Raw genomic sequence first — 17,779 nt, forward strand, 5'->3', positions numbered from 1 at the left:
AAAGAGCAACCTTGAACGCGACCTGAACGCGTCTTGGGGTGGTTGACCCCCCACACGAAGAAAACGACCGGCCTGCCCGGGGTTTTTTTTATGTGCCGCGTCTCCGGGGGTTAAAACACGACTTGAATTCCTAAACGTGTACGATTTACCTGACGCGATTACACAAGACCGTGGGGTTGGACGCGATGGGAACGGGCCGCCGGTTAATTTTATTTAAATATGCACGAAATCGACTGGTAATCGACCGGTAATTTCGCTATTTAACTTAATGCGATTTAAATTGAGGACGATGGTTGATACTTAAGGTGTTTAATTGTTTGCAAATTGCTGCTGTTTAACTTTTACTTGCTCACTCTAATTAATGTGTTATGGACGTTATTTTTACTCTTATTACAAAACTGAATGGGAAAAATCCATAAAAATAATAAAATTTATTGATATTTTGTGTCCCATTCTAAAGTGGATTGATAAAATCCAACATAAAATCGACCTCGTCACATTTCATAGCTGAAAGACCGACTAAAAGATAGGTTTAATACCGCTAATTATCTAATCATGACTATTTCATTAGCATATGTGGAATTAAGATAGGATTTAGTTCAATGACTATGTGGGAAAGTGACAATCTTGCCCCCAAGACTTAAACCAACAATATCCGTAATATTTTTAAGCATTGTTGTTCGGATTTTTACCTGGTTTTAATTGCCTCCATTACGAACACTTATTTTCGTCCCTTTTTCATTTTACTGCAATTTACATAGTTTGCTTCCTTAATGTCGCAATTATGCAACAATTATCACAAACACTCCTCATTGAATATTAAGTTGATGAACCAGTCCGTCGCAGGATGAGCAACCGATATTCCTGCAAATACTCCACGGTTGACCATTGTTCCTGGCCGGAATTTGGAGCAGGTCCAAATATTTTAATTGAACCTTTAATTGATTTATTCAGTGCGGATTTGAAATTATGGCAGGAATGCGATTTATGTACAATTTCAAAACGGTTTTTGTTGTCGATTTTATGACAGTTGCGTTAAAATTTTTGGCTGCAAATCATGCTAAAGGAATTCACAAATTTAGTCACCATAATATTAATCATAAGTGAGGCAATTGAAATGTTTTCCTTATCGGAAATATGATATTAAAGGTGTTGGTTAATGTTGTAAGGCTGATAAAGTTTTATTTAAAGTATTGGTGAATGCGCAAATTATTGGCGAACATCCTATTAAATGGGAACAGCATCCAATAAAGCGTTTTTTAATTAATTAAATTTAATAATATACTTAATTTTAAATATGTACAAATATCTTAATAATATATTACTTAATTCGTTCAATAATTTAACCAATTAAGTGTTTTTAATATTTTTAGATTCATTGTAATTCTCTCATTTTTATTTTAAAGTCTAAAAAAGAATTTAATGTTTAATTTCAAATTTACTCAACAGTTTGAAAGTAAATAATAATAATTGTATAATATCCCCAGTTAAAACTTAAATGGCATATTTATTTTAGTTATCAGGGGTTTCCAATATTTACTTAATATTTAATATTTGGAGAGAATAAATATTATTTTTCTTCCGTATCTTAAACCTTTAATAGAAATGGAAAATGGTTTATAACAAGTATGAATTATTTGATATAAATTTACTAATTTATTCCATATTTTTAATATTTCAACAATTAATATTCATTGAAAAATCAGTTTTCGTCAGAGGATACATCAGACCGACATCCACCCGAACGGAATCCAATTAAATGCAAATCATCCGAACGTACCCATAAAATAAAACAGCATAACCGAACCTAAACAAAGGCGAACCGCACACAAAAAGCGCGGAGATGAACGCACACACAAAAAAAATAGAAAAGATTCCCATAGAAAACCATCCCGTTGTCATACACCGCTGAGTTAGTTCCTAAACCGTCGCCACCTCCACGTCGCGGCCTTCCGTCCTGCTCCCTCTCCCGCCGGGGGCCGATTAGGAGTGAGACGGCACGAAAATCGGACGTGGGGACGGTCGCACGTAATAACCCCATGTCGTAATGAAGTTGGGTCATCGCCCCTTCATATACTGCCTGTTGCATTAGAACAGCTTGACTGCGCGACTTAGTTTTGTACACGGTGTGGCTTCTAAGCGCGGGGCACACGTGTCGCAGCTCGAACCATAAATTTGTACGTTCGAATGGCAGGTTGAAAGAAAAATCCGGGCCGGGTTCACATAAATTTTTCGCCCTTCGGATTGTTTCGACGTTTGGAGGTGTTCCCGATGGTACCACCTTATTGGTTTTCGCTCGTTCTTTGTTTCTAATGAGATGAGGTCTTCGTCGATCCTCCCCGTTGGTTTTTTCCCCTTCGTACACTACCCAAAACCCTTCGACGCTCGACCAGAGCTTCAAACAAGTCTCCATCCTTGAACCAGCTCTATTAAATTGTTACCAATGATGATAAAAAATTATACGTGACTGACGAGAACGCGTCCAAACAGTTCGAAACGCTACCTGTTGCTCATAGAACAAGTGACGGCCGGACAATAGAGTGCACTTGTTTTTTGTGGTGGCCGACGCAACAAAAGACGCTCGTGGAGCATATGCCGTACGCATAAAAGGGCACTTTTATTTACGGTCGGGTTCAATTACCACTAGAAATGTGGCGAGATGATTTCACCCGCGATCCGACGAGAAGTCGTCTTCGAAACGGGTTGAAGGACAATGGAACCTTGGAAAACTCGTTGCAGCTCCGTGGAGAGAATTAAACAGGAAACGGGAGAAGTATTTCAAAAAAATGTACGCTTTGACTTTGAAGCGTTGCATTTTTGAGATACGCCCCCGTAATAATAAACGAAAGCCCGAACGCCAAACGTTTTTACTGTCGATAAAACGTGCATAAACGGAAACACAGCACAGTTTCTATTATTACACCGAAATATCGATTTGGGTCACGGAAAAAACTATTTCTGGTGCATTTCCTCATTAAAAACTCTGCTCTTGCCCCTTTGTTTCCGTGTTTAACCAACCACGTTTTACAGTGCCAATTTCAACGTCAATTAAAAAAAGGAGTAAATACTTTTTGTACGCCCCGAAAAACAAAATAAATAAATAACTCAGAAGGAGGGAATTTTAGGGGCAACGCACTCGTAGTGTGGATCTGTAACATTTTTGTCACTGATGGACAAAGATTTTTTTTCGTTGCCGTCATCGAGTCCCAAACACATGGTCGAGTATCGAAAAATATACATATAAAACTCCCTCGGTTCGTCGACCTCCCGACTTTAGATAAAGGGACCGTTTATCAATTGTAACTTAACCTCTAGACGAAAAATCACCCCCTAGAACGGCAGTGTGTATCCGCCCCTATTACGGCCTGATAATTTCTAAACAAACTATGAATAGATAACCGCGCGTAACCCCAGATTTCAGTCCCATTATCGGATTCGTTCTCACATTATGTTGTGACTCTTCATGGCATATTGATTCGGGTTAATTGTAATAAATATTACGTGCCTTATGGGGGTATCAAGTTTGTTTGGCATATGGAATTTTTTATTGGTAATTTAATAATCGACAAGGGACTTAAATATAAGGGTAAAATTATAATATTCATACCACTTTAATCTTTAATGATCTACTTTAGTTTTTGAATTAATTTTGCATACTCAAATTAAATCACACAAGATAAATTAAAGGGGGAATCAATTTTTTGAGTGTGAGACGTGAATTTGTTATTAGAAACAGGTGCTGGTTGTTTATAGTGGGTGGAATATATAGCAGATGGCTTGACAAAGTTTAATCTTGTGTGCACATTAATAAAAAAGTGAGAAAATCTACTACACTTTAATTCGCCTCAAGTGGATGTACTAAAATTAATGGTGGAGGAAATACGATCCTAACTGTAACCTGTAACCCTAATTTACATTTTTTTACATAATGATTTTATCTACAGGAAAGTTTTTATAATTTAATTAACTTAGTTGTTGGTGCCTAATCAAGGAATGACCGAGTATTATTCAATGAATAATTATTAAAATATAATTTGCAATAAACTGTAATTCAAATACTGCATAATTAAAAAAAATAATAATAAAAACATGTTTCTAAGGTAAACTTCTGTAAACTTCATAATTAAATTACAATTTTGTCTATAAAAATAATTGATTAAATTTGTTGACATTGAAGGCAGTTGTAAACTTATAAACATTTTAACTACTCGTTTATAAACCTGAAGGGTATTAATAAGCATTTTCATAACATCTAGATTTTGTAAGACAACATTACTAATAATTAAGATATTATGAGTAAAAACAAATGTGACTGGGTGTGTTTCCTGCTGAAATTCAGTGAAGAAATTCGTTGGTTAGGTATTTCTAAGATAAACTTCTGTACACTTCATAATTAAATTACAATTTCGTGTATAAAAATAACTGAATAAATTTGTTGACATTGAATTTACAAACATTTTAACTACCACTTCATAAATCTGAAGGGTATTAAGCATTTTTATAACATCTAGATTTTGTTCATAATTGTTAATTCTAATAATATATCAAACATTAAATATATCATTAATAATCGATTATGATCATACACCAATCGATATATAATTATAATTATTTTCTACTAATTATTATCAATTTTTGTTTGTTATTTAGTAACTAAATAGTAGTAAAGTATCTATAGCATAAAGTTGTGTCTCCTTTCCCAACATATTCTCCACGACCCTTTCATAAAGAGAACGAAGTTTGCAAATTAATGATATATCAAATATTCGAATGATATATCAAATATTAAATATATCATTCACAATCGATTATGATCATACTAATGGTACACCAGTCGATTATGAAATATCATTCGATATATATTATCAATTTTAGTTTGTTATTTAATAACTAAATAGTAGTAAAGTATCTATAGCATAAAGTTTTGTCTCATTTCCCAACATACTCTTAACAACCCTTTCACAAAGAGAACTAAGTGTACAAATTAATGATATATCAAATATTCTAATGATATATCAAATATTAAATATATCATTCATAATCGATTATGATCATACTAATGGTACACCAATTGATTATGAAATATCATTCGATATACATTTATAATTATTTTTTACTAATTATTACCAATTTTAATTTGTTATTTAATAACTAAATAGTAGTAAAGTATCTATAGCATAAAGTTTTGTCTCATTTCCCAACATACTCTTAACAACCCTTTCACAAAGAGAACTAAGTGTACAAATTAATGATATATCAAATATTCTAATGATATATCAAATATTAAATATATCATTCATAATCGATTATGATCATACTAATGGTACACCAATTGATTATGAAATATCATTCGATATACATTTATAATTATTTTTTACTAATTATTACCAATTTTAATTTGTTATTTAATAACTAAATAGTGGTAAAGTATCTGTAGCATACAGTTGTGTCTCATTTCCCATCATACTCTTAACAACCCTTTCATAAAGAGAACGAAGTGTGCAAATTAATGATATATCAAATATTCGAATGATATATCAAATATTAAATATATCATTCATAATCGATTATGATCATACTAATGGTACACCAATTGATTATGAAATATCATTCGATATACATTTATAATTATTTTTTACTAATTATTACCAATTTTAATTTGTTATTTAATAACTAAATAGTGGTAAAGTATCTGTAGCATACAGTTGTGTCTCATTTCCCAACATACTCTTAACAACCCTTTCATAAAGAGAACGAAGTGTGCAAATTAATGATATATCAAATATTCGAATGATATATCAAATATTAAATATATCATTCATAATTGATTATGATCATACTAATGGTACACCAATTGATTATGAAATATCATTCGATATACATTTATAATTATTTTTTACTAATTATTACCAATTTGAATTTGTTATTTAATAACTAAATAGTGGTAAAGTATCTATAGCATAAAGTTGAGTCTCATTTCCCAATATACTCTTAACAACCCTTTCATAAAGAGAACGAAGTGTGCAAATTAATGATATATCAAATATTCGAATGATATATCAATTATTAAATATATCATTCATAATCGATTATGATCATACTAATGGTACACAAATCGATTATGAAATATTATTCGATATACATTTATAATTATTTTTTACTAATTATTACCAATTTTAATTTGTTATTTAATAACTAAATAGTGGTAAAGTATCTATAGCATAAAGTTGAGTCTCATTTCCCAACATACTCTTAACAACCCTTTCATAAAGAGAACGAAGTGTGCAAATTAATGATATATCAAATATTCGAATGATATATCAATTATTAAATATATCATTCATAATCGATTATGATCATACTAATGGTACACAAATCGATTATGAAATATTATTCGATATACATTTATAATTATTTTTTACTAATTATTACCAATTTTAATTTGTTATTTAATAACTAAATAGTGGTAAAGTATCTATAGCATAAAGTTGAGTCTCATTTCCCAACATACTCTTAACAACCCTTTCATAAAGAGAACGAAGTGTGCAAATTAATGATATATCAAATATTCGAATGATATATCAATTATTAAATATATCATTCATAATCGATTATGATCATACTAATGGTACACCAATTGATTATGAAATATCATTCGATATACATTTATAATTATTTTTTACTAATTATTACCAATTTTAATTTGTTATTTAATAACTAAATAGTGGTAAAGTATCTATAGCATAAAGTTGAGTCTCATTTCCCAACATACTCTTAACAACCCTTTCATAAAGAGAACGAAGTGTGCAAATTAATAATATATCAAATATTCGAATGATATATCAATTATTAAATATATCATTCATAATCGATTATGATCATACTAATGGTACACAAATCGATTATGAAATATTATTCAATATATATTTATAATTATTTTCTACTAATTATTACCAATTTTAGTTCGTTATTTAATAACTAAATAATAATAAAGTATCTATAGCATAAAATTGTGTTTCATTTCCCAACATACTCTTAACGACCCTTTCATAAAGAGAACGAAGTATACAAATTAATGATATATCAAAAATTCGAACGATATATCAAATATTATATATATCATTCATAATCGATTATGATCATACTAAAGGTACACCAATCGATTATAAAATATCATTCGATATATATTTATAATTATTTTTTACTAATAATTATGAGTAAAAACAAATGTGACTGGGTGTGTTTCCTGCTGAAATTTAGTAAAGAAATTCGTTGGTTGATGCGTGTGTGTGAATCTTGGCAACGCGGTCCGAACCAAGTAGAAAATGAGGGTCGGTATGGGTGTATTTTGTGTACGGTTGCGTCATCGAGGAGCGGTGCCCGCCTCCCACCAGGATAAATATTTCTCAATTAACATGGCCAGCGATGCCCAAGAAAATGACAAACGCACATGCCCACATATTGACGGGACGTTCTTATAAAAACCAACGATAATTCCAAGAATTTTTTTCGGATATGTGTCAGGGTGATATTGTGGTTCTGTGGCCCGCAATTGCAGAATCTATTTTAATCTTAATTAGTTTTGATGAACTATTAACCTAAATCAACCGCGGTTCAAGTTAACTACTGCGACGCTAACCAGACGTTCACGATTTGGCCGTGTCGTTACGCCAAACACGCAACACACCCTGGGAGCTAGAGGAACGACGTCGTGGTCGTTGAACGAAGGAATGAAGAAAGAAGGTACGAGCCGCAGAGAGTGCGGCCGGTTCGGTGGCACGGGGTTGCCCGGTTGTCGACCCCACGTCGCCGTTGCGTAGAGCCCGGTCCCCACACCCTTCGCACTCGCCCCCGGACCCCTTCCCAGAAACAGGACGATGACCACTCTCTTCACGTCGCCGGAATGCTGCCTTTTATCTTCAATTTCGTCCACACGTACTGCCACTACCTTCGGGTACTTTCACGGAACGAAAGAAACTGCTTTGACACTTGCAGTGTTTTCGGTAAAAATTAGAAACGAGGCAAAACCAACAAATGCTCGGACCGTTATCCCAACAACCGACCACTTCGGGTTGGACAACGTTTGTCTCACTTTGAAAATTTATTGTTTGGTCGTACCATGTTGTAACAGTGGGTCGTCCAATCATAATTTCTAAATGTTTTCTCGCTATGCAAACTAAACGGTCTGTTTATAAATCTATTAAACATCTAGAAACATTGAAGAAATCCCATTGATTAACAATAGAGGAAGAAATATTGAAGAAATCATCCTCAGTGAAGGATTTCATACTTTTCCAAAGACAACAAGACTAACTAGAAGGAGAAATATTGAATCCAATAAGAAAAAATGTGGTAAATCAAAACCAAATGAAGCATGGCACATTTAAATGGACAGCGACTTGGCGACTGAGTTAGGCGTCCGGTTGGCCGCTTGTTTTCTTCGCGTCGATTTCTTCCATCTAATCGCTATAACGGGAAATTACCCTTCACGTAACGATGTCAAATCTCTCGGAATTATTATATGACGCGGTGTGGAAGCTTAATTGTGTTTTAATGTTGCTACCAAGAAGAATGTCTTGAATGTGTTTTTCTATTGGCGTTTCACGTCTCAAATGTTCTTCCTGTATTGTACTGATGAATGAATATTTTGCTATCCAGTAAAAAAAGTAATATTTCGTTGATGTAGTGAATTCGAGAGTGTGTACATGTATGGTGCAATTGACATCCAAATCGATACGTGTCTCCCCATAGGGGTGTTTTAATATTAAAGCCATCAGTTTATCAGATAATTGATGTGGCGAATGTGCGGGTGAAACTGCTGTTAAATTATCGAACGATTAAAAAAAGGGTGGACGGTCACAAATTGTGAAAGCTTTTAGCCACAAACAATCATCCACAATAAAACCTTATATTTACAATGGCATAAAACGAGTCGAGATACAAATTGTACATCGATAAGTGTATCGAAAATGGAAAAAAGTGGTCGAGGAAGTGGCGAAGTGCCGTAACTGTAAAGGCACGTCGATTCGAAACGGCGGATTGGTTTTGCATATCTGGCAAAAGTGGCAGTTCTGCGGTACGACCACAATGGTGTCGACTGCGCGACGCTGACTTATGCAAATTCCGTGCCTCGTTTATCGAATTCCCATTTGTCGCCCAATATATTATGGGATTTAATTCGTTATTAATATATTGACAAATACAAATAAACAGAACGGCACCCATCAATTAGGCCGTACACGACAGTCTCTCGGTAATTCGATCCGAAACAACAAACGGACATATCGCAGAGATTCATCGCGCCATTGCGTAAGTGTGTATTTTTTTTAACGGTGCGATATACATAAATTCGGTCCGAGGAAACGTGGAGGGTCGGCCGGAGGCGTGCATCACCACCGGAGTTTGTTGAACCCGCACAGGATAAAGTTAAAAGTGGACGGCCGGGCAATCTAGTCGCGGCCGAACGCTAAGAAAACTCTTCCTGTCGACGATAAAAATACGGAATCGCCGTAAAAATAGCCGCTCAACTTCTCACACCCTCGAATCTATTTCTTAACAAACATTCCCGCCGTTTTATTGGTGGTGAACGTTTCATCTTGCGCTTCTTGTCCTTCGTTTTATTGAATTCAGATGTTTTCCACACTTGATGAAGTAATTACGCCCTAATTTAAATGGAGTACTGAAATAAACGCATTAATTAACACAAAAAACTTTTCTGATACATTTTACTCAAACTAGGTAACATCGTGAAAGGAGAACACAGCTTTTCTCCGAATTAATTTTCAGAACAAGTGGAAATTTTTATAACATTATAATATGCACCTAAATACCCCAATTAACCTAAATACCACAAGCTCAAGTTCATTCTGTTGCATATTACGTAAAATATTAGGTAAGAACTTAATTTTATTACTTCAAAATAGTTTCTGTTTATTTCAATTATTTTCTTGGAAATTCGAGTTCAAAAGTCAATAACAACAAATGCTAACGCCGTTCGGAATCGAATCGAAGAAATCGCCGGGCGTTAAAAGATTCCATTATCGTTAGTTTCAGACAGAGATATGTTGTGGTTTGTAAACCTCGACTAGTGAAGAGAGAAAGACGACGACGCTTCACAGGAAAACCTAAAATTCTCAACTGGTTCCAAAACGACTAACAGAAACAATGCCATAAAACGCGAGCCGAATGTTAATTCCCAGAAGCTCGGGGTTAATAAAAATGTTTCTTTGTATTGTTTAATTTCGTCGTTCACGTATGAGAACTACCCGATTTGAATTCGAGGAAACCGACACTCCGAACGCAACAGTTACAGGTACATTTGACAGGTCAAAGGCCCTTTATAAGCACCACCCCGATCGAAATTCGCCCTCGAAGTGCGGCCGAAATGTCGAAAACCCCCCAGACCGGGATGAACGTGTCCCTGTTGACCAAGAGCAACAACCGGTTCGAAGGACGCTTCCTGAGATTCGATCCGGACCGATACTCCATAATTTTGACGTCGGTCCGCTGCTTCGGCACGGAGAGCAGACCGTCCCCGCGTCCCATGGCACCGTCTCCGGACATTTTCAGCTTCATGGAGTTTCGATGCGTTGACGTTTTGGACTGCGAACCGATCGTACCGGAACACACTTTGTTTTATCACGATCCGGCTGTCGTTATGGTGATTAAAAATTCGAGTGCTGGAGCGGATTATTCGGCTGACACGTCGGAACAGGAGGAGAATCATTTCGGAGCGATCGGAGCTGAGAGGAACAGATTTAAAGCCGCAAAAGAGAACTGCGTACGAAGAAGTTTCTGATTGATTAATTAATTGAATGATTGATATGAAAGTTTTCACGTCCATTGATTAGTTTTAGTGCTAATATGAATGGTATGATCCAAATACTTTGTGACAAAATTCCAAAACGGATGAAAATATTTAGGTAGGTCTACATAAAACAAGGATATCGTTCATATTTGTTAATTCGAATGATATAACAAATATTAAATGTATCATTCATAATTGATCAAGATCATACTAATGGTACACCAATCGTTTATGAAATATCATTCGGTATATATTTATAATTTTCTTGTCCAGTGATTAGTTTTAGTGCTAATATGAATGCTATGATCCAAATACTTTGTGATAAAATTCCAAAACGAATAAAAATATTTGAATAGGTCTACATCAAAAAAGGATATCGTCCATAATTGTTAATTCGAATGATATATCAAATATTAAATATATCATTCATAATTGATCATGATCATACTAATGATACACCAATCGATTATGAAGTATTATTCGATATATATATTTACAATTTTCTCGTCCATTGATTAGTTTTAGTGCTAATATGAATGCTATGATCCAAATACTTTGTGATAAAATTCCAAAACTAATAAAAATATTTGTATAGGTCTACATCAAAGAAGGATATTTTCCATAATTGTTAATTCGAATGATATATCAAATATTAAATATATCATTTATAATCGATCATGTTCACAATAATGGTACACCAATTGATTATGAAATATCATTCGATATATATTTATAATTTTCTCGTCCATTGATTAGTTTTAGTGTTAATATGAATGCTATGATACAAATACTTTGTGATAAAATTCTAAAACGAATAAAAATATTTGGATAGGTCTACATCAAACAATGATATCGTTCATAATTGTTAATTCGAATGATGTATCAAATATTAAATATATCATTCATAATTGATCATGATCATACTAATGGTACACCCAATCCATTATGAAGTATCATTCGATATATATCTACAATTTTCTTGTCCATTGATTAGTTTTAGTGCTAATATGAATGCTGTGATCCAAATACTTTGTGATAAAATTCCAAAACGGTGAAAATATTTGGGTATGATCATACTAATGGTACACCAATCGATTATGAAATATCATTCGATATATATTTATAATTATTTTCTACTAATTATTATTAATTTTAGTTTGTTATTTAATAACTAAATAGCAATAAAGTATCTATAGAATAAAGTTGTGTCTCATTTCCCAACATACTCTTAACGATCCTTTCATAAAGAGAACGAAGTGTGCAAATTAATGATATATCAAATATTTGAATGATATATCAAATATTAAATATATCATTCATAATCGATTATGATCATACTAATGGTACCATCAATCGATTATGAAATATCATTCGTTATATATTTATAATTATTTTTTATTAATTATTATTAATTTTAGCATGTTATTTAATAACTAAATAGTAGTAAAGTATCTATAGCATAAAGTTGTATTTCATTTCCCAACATACTTTTAACGACCCTTTCACAAAGAGAACGAAGTGTGCAAATTAATTAATACGGTTTGTAGATGCGGGTATCAATTCGGGTCAATTATTTTTTAAAGTTCGACAAATAAACAATGACTGAAAACAATACCGCATTTAAAAAGTGCCTCTTTAAGCACTATTCTGTATTAATATTAATTTTTATCTGCGGATATATTAATTCAACGGGCGAGCTAACCCTTATCTGTTATCAGTGGTGGTTAAACAGATCCTGTTTGAATTAGATAATGCTGTATAAACGACTGAAGGAAGTCGAATTTCAACAAATCGAAATGGAAACGGTCTACGTGATATTTTGAGCATTCAACCTTGAAGGATTTCTGATAAGTAGCCCCATAGATTTTAGGTAATTTAGAAATTGTAATTGTGCTATAATTTATTCATTTTTATTACTTACAATAGGCGCAATTAATTAAGGGAGAGACAAGGTGAACATTAGTGCTTCTTTGAATTGATAAGGGCATAAATCACACAATTTATTGACGATAAAACGTTTATAGGTGGAACGTGATCGTGCTAAATCAATTTGACACGAGAACGTTATTGCGTGCTATTGTTATCGCTGAGAAAAATCTAAAATGTTTATTTATATTTGTGACATTATATCAAAATCAGTTCAGAGAACCGGAGAATAATTTATTAATAAATGTACCAAAAGAGACACAAATTTATTATTAGTCAAAGTACAGGTCGAGTTGAACACAACAATAAATAATACCTGCGAAAGTTGCGTTATCCACGCACAACGTTCGTACCGGTCCCGTTAAGTTAATGCCGCCGAAACCGCCTAATATCTCACCAAAAACTCGCTAGTATTTTGACCTTGGGGGCTCTTGCATAACGCGCCCCCTTCGACGTTCCTCCAACATGCAGCAGGTCGTTCGTCGCGCATAAAAACCAACAGTAATGATTTCCGGCAAAACCATCCTCCGACAAGTGGTTGAACTGGTCGCCTACGAGGTGACGTCTATTAGTAATAACTCAGATTTCGGATATTGGTTTTTCCCCTCGAACGGAATTTAATATTCCTGCTCGTACGTTCTTCCCACGGACAGCGCCAATTAAACAACCACCCCGATGTTAATCTGACCCTCACGTTCACCGGACACCCACAAAAAAACAACTCCTTTGTCTGACCACAAGCGCACTCCGTGACTCGAAGGGTTGATTTAAATGGACAAAAAAAAATTGAAATCGGTAACGCTTGAGAAGCAAGGGCGAGATTTATATTTGGTTGAGCGCAATCGAGTGAATAATGCATCGTAATGCACCTGTTGTTCCCTCCGTGGTACTAAGGTTTGTAGGTGAGCGAATAGGACAGTAACCTCGGCAAGGAAATGTGTCAGCCGATAATAAAATGGTTACGATGTAATTTCGATCCGTCCATTCACTGTGGATGTCCGTGGTGGATCGGTAATGCTGGTGTTAATCTTGATTTTTTTCCTTCGGGGAGAATAACTAACTATAAGGCCTGTAATGATGTTGACTAGTTTTGTTATAATGAGAAACTAACTGTAAAATGCTTTGAAACTTTTTTTGCACCATTAGAATAAACGTCCACAGTGTAATAAAGTTTTTTAAAGGATAAATATTGCAAACATTCTTTATAGAACCAAGAAGTTATTTTTTTTTTTAACACACGAAACGGGAAATTGTACGTATGTCTCGAGCTTGTAGTGTACTTAAATGTTAATGAATTATTTATCATTTTCTAACTAAGCACAATATTAAAAAATTTGCAACACAAACATTATTTACCGCAAAACAAATTGCTTAATTAACTAATTAAATTAAACGATTCTTGCAAATTTCCATTAGTACATTCAGTCGTTCATTCAACTGCATTAGATTAGAGCTCCAATTTTCAATCACCACAAAATGAAAGTAAGTCGTTTCTGGTTTCGTTCAAATTGTTTTAATCGTTCCCACGCTGGACTAGCTAAAAAAAAAACGCCCCCATTGAAAATTTCGCAGGTCTTTGTCCTGTTCCTATTGATCGCGGTGGCACAATCGTCGGAATTGGGGGATAATGAGCACAAGAAGGATGAACCGGTGCCTTGTACGTGTGGCGTCTTCCTCAGCGGCCAGTTCAAGAAAGGCTCCAAGGACCAGCCGAAGGGTTCACCCGTTCTTACTCAGGAAATGGACAACGCTTTCATGAATAATTCCGTGGGTAACAGACAGTGCACGAATAAATGTCTGGAAATGGTGAGAATATATTGTTTGTTAAGGGTTTTTTATGAGGGTGGGGTTCAGGGAGCGACGATATGCTTGGTAATCGAATAAATTGGATGTGATTATTATATTATACGGTTGACTTGCTGCTTATAATAAGCAACCAATACTTAAATCAGAACATAATTTCATGTTAATAGATGCAAAAATGCCTTCCTTTTTGATATTTATCAGTACATTTATAAACCCCCGTAAGCTTATAATGAATTAGATTGTATAATTAAATAATCATAAAAGAAGGGGTCACTTCCTGAGATTTCACCCACGAATTTAAATCAGTATGAACCACCTGTGCAACGGTGGATGGTCAAACCATTTAAATACCTAATTATAATGGGGTTGGACGGCCGAATGTTCATTTTCCAACCCGGTAAATACCGACAATGGGTTTAACCAAAAGGGAACGAACTGTTTGAAGGGGAATTTAACATATTATGTATTGAAATGAGATTCGTATCGGAACAAATCGGATGGACGGTGAAGACCGCCTAATTATTCCGGGGTTGAATTGACTGTCCGCTTGTTGCGCTTCCTGGGGTGATTTTTTTAGTGTCTACGCTTATGCACGAAGATTAATATAATTACATATTTAATTTTTCGTTATATGGTGACCAAAAAAAATAATTTACGGAATAACTTTCATTTCAGATCATAAAACATCTGCCAAAAAGTGCCGAAATAATTTGTGCGACTGTGGACAGAGACGTGCACCGGGAAAAGGCGTATTTGTTCGTCAAAAACCACAGCAACAAATGGCACGGCACCAACTTATCCGCAGGAAGGGAGTTTTGTTGCACTGACAACATATCTGTAAAGTGTCCTGTTATGTAAACTTCTAATAAAAATTCTTATAAATATTTATAGGTTTTTATTTACAACAACTTTCGCATCGCCGAATAAAACAACCTTGTTATCCTTTTCAACTTCGCAAACAAATCCTACAGTCAAAATTTTTCTTGACTCCAACAAATCCACAGTTATCTTGACTTCTTCGTCAACGTAACATTTATTAGGAAAGTTCAAAGTTTGTTTCACAACTAAACAACCATGTCCTGGTAATTTTGTTCCAATCACACCTATAACCATTAAATATTTAAATTATTTTACTAGTAATATCTTCAATTAATTACCAGACACTAACGAATTGAGCAAAGCTCCATGAACTACAGGTGTCTCTCCTAAATGAATTGGATTGCTGTCACCACTGATTCTCACAAAATCCTCAACGTCTTTCCTTGTAATTTTTTTAACAATTGTAACTTTAGTCCCGATTTTTGGCTGAGGTGTACATAATGTCCTCATGCAAATTTTAACAACCTGGCGGAAGTTCATTTTGATACTTCTCCAAAAATAAGATACCCAAATTCTTCAAACGGTTATCTGAATCGTCTTTGAAAGACCGTGCTGCTTCCAAAATAGAAGTGGTCACCAAATGCTGGTGATTTTCCAAAATGTAATACAAAATAGTCAAAGCGTTCAGTTTACTGTCAACTTTCCTTTGATTCAACTGTTTCGAGATTAAATAAACTCCGTTTAAAGAAATGATGTATTCCTGATTCTCCGGATCTGATGACAAGTTACAGAGGCCAGCAAGAGCAAATTCTATCAGGTCTTCTCTGTCCTCCGAAAGTTGAGCCAGAAATAAATCGGCTATGTGAAGTTGTTTGAAGAATTGGAAGTTTATTGGGTCATAAGCGAAATTTGATAAATTCGCAAGTGTTTGTCTTTTTGCATCTAAAATATACGCATTAAGTAAAATATTTATCACAAAAACACAAAAAATATTTCATAAATTTATTTTATATAAAACACATTCCAAGAATCTCCTTCAACTAAGGCAACCCAGATTACACGAACATGTAGCACAACACAAAAATGATTGAATAACGTGATTATGATACTAAACTTAAAATTTATTTACTGAAATAATACTATAATCAATGTTTATAGATAATCGTGTTATTTTGAATTCTTACCGATTGATTTTGTTGTTGCAAACTCGTTTACAAGCTGCTTTAAATATTCGTATCTTCCTATTCCGTCTTCTCCAGTTTTTCTTAGCAGTTGATCTTTTCGACTAAACATAATATTTACGTAATTAATTGTTCAAGTGAAATAATATTATATAAAAACGATAATGAACATATTTTTGAGGTTAACCTCATTTCGACATCGGCGTTGCCAGATCGAAAAATATAACAAATACACACATGTTTTTCAATTAGCATCCTTACCAGGACGACCAACATTAAATTTAGAGAGCGGAGCAACGAAAAAGACGCAGAAAGAGAAACACGCGGCTATACACAAAAACACGAAAAGCAACCAGAACTGGATAAATTCCGTGTAAGTCATGCGATCGAAAAACGTGTCTTCCAACAACCAAGCATCTTCGGGTCCCCTCTCCGAAGGATGAAAAAACTGAAAATTTAACAAGTTCGACTTGTTGTCTCGGGAAGTTTTGGATTCGTTACTAGGGGGAGAGGATGAAGATGAGCTGGAGGATTCCGAGGAACTTGAACTGTCTTTTTTTAAGTTTTCTTGAGGTTTTGCTTCTTTCTTCTGCCCTTTTGGTTCCTGCGCTTGCTGTTTCGCTTCCTGTTTCACATTTTCTTGCGGTCGCTGTTTTGGCGGAGGGCTTTCCTGTTTTCCGTCTTCTGACGACCGCCGTTTGGATGTGGCACCCTCAAATCTTATGTTTAACAGCGCCCTGGATTTTGATGCACGTTCAACTTTTTCTCTACTGGTTTCCCTTTCCACGTTTTCTTCTTCATCACGTTTCTTGGGTTCTTCTACTTTTACTTTCTTCTCCTTATTTAAATTGTCTTGAGTTGCCTCTTTTTCTTCCGATTCTTCTCGTACTACAATTCTTACATTTTTTTCCACCTTATCATCATCGTTCATGTTAATTTGTAATGCGCTCTTTTTATCGGTTCTTTGCAGTGAAGTTAATTCCGTACTATCTTCTACATTCCCCTGAATTTGCAAAGTGCTTTTTTTATACAAGTTTTTTTGCTCCTCATCTTTCCCCGAAATTTCTCTCGATTTATCTGACATTTTACTAAAAATCTTTTAGAACTATATTGAACGTCAACTCCTTTTTAGGATAAAGTAGTAGGCTGATAAAACTAGACAATTTTGTTTGTAGTTAGGGGTTATGGTCAAACAATGTTCAAAGAAAATGGGGAAACGCTTTAAACAATCTATTGTGTT

The 17,779-nt window shown here is 34.4% G+C and overlaps 4 protein-coding genes across 4 annotated transcripts; 2 read left to right on the forward strand and 2 right to left on the reverse strand.

Moving 5' to 3' along the window:
* The first annotated feature begins 10,384 nt into the window (after nucleotides 1–10,384).
* On the forward strand, nucleotides 10,385–10,798 carry LOC109602034 (protein LSM14 homolog B-like). The gene has a single exon (XM_020018353.2). It carries the CDS (start codon nucleotides 10,385–10,387, stop codon nucleotides 10,796–10,798), a length of 414 nt encoding a protein of 137 aa, XP_019873912.2.
* Nucleotides 10,799–14,080: 3,282 nt separating this feature from the next.
* On the forward strand, nucleotides 14,081–15,423 carry LOC109602032 (follicle cell protein 3C-1). Its single transcript, XM_020018352.2, has 3 exons — nucleotides 14,081–14,215; nucleotides 14,306–14,539; nucleotides 15,215–15,423. Exons 1-3 carry the CDS (start codon nucleotides 14,210–14,212, stop codon nucleotides 15,395–15,397), a joined length of 423 nt encoding a protein of 140 aa, XP_019873911.2. The 5' UTR covers nucleotides 14,081–14,209; the 3' UTR covers nucleotides 15,398–15,423.
* LOC109602037 (uncharacterized) lies at nucleotides 15,418–17,638 on the reverse strand. The gene is given in 4 exon segments (XM_020018357.2): nucleotides 15,418–15,642; nucleotides 15,697–15,878; nucleotides 15,880–16,300; nucleotides 16,543–17,638. Coding segments are annotated over 4 exon segments (930 nt in total). The 5' UTR covers nucleotides 16,652–17,638; the 3' UTR covers nucleotides 15,418–15,424.
* On the reverse strand, nucleotides 16,784–17,623 carry LOC109602031 (uncharacterized G-patch domain protein DDB_G0278987-like). Its single transcript, XM_020018351.1, has one exon. It carries the CDS (start codon nucleotides 17,621–17,623, stop codon nucleotides 16,784–16,786), a length of 840 nt encoding a protein of 279 aa, XP_019873910.1.
* Nucleotides 17,639–17,779: the final 141 nt, after the last annotated feature.

This window comes from Aethina tumida, chromosome 4, assembly GCF_024364675.1.
Source record: "Aethina tumida isolate Nest 87 chromosome 4, icAetTumi1.1, whole genome shotgun sequence".
NCBI classification, from domain to species: Eukaryota; Metazoa; Arthropoda; class Insecta; order Coleoptera; family Nitidulidae; genus Aethina; species Aethina tumida.

Coding starts and splice junctions, on each gene's coding strand:
- LOC109602034 (XM_020018353.2), top strand. CDS start 10,385: ATGTCGAAAACCCCCCAGACCGGGATGAACGTGTCCCTGTTGACCAAG.
- LOC109602032 (XM_020018352.2), top strand. Junction 14,540..15,214: donor CGAATAAATGTCTGGAAATG/GTGAGAATATAT, acceptor CTTTCATTTCAG/ATCATAAAACATCTGCCAAA.
- LOC109602031 (XM_020018351.1), bottom strand. CDS start 17,623: ATGTCAGATAAATCGAGAGAAATTTCGGGGAAAGATGAGGAGCAAAAA.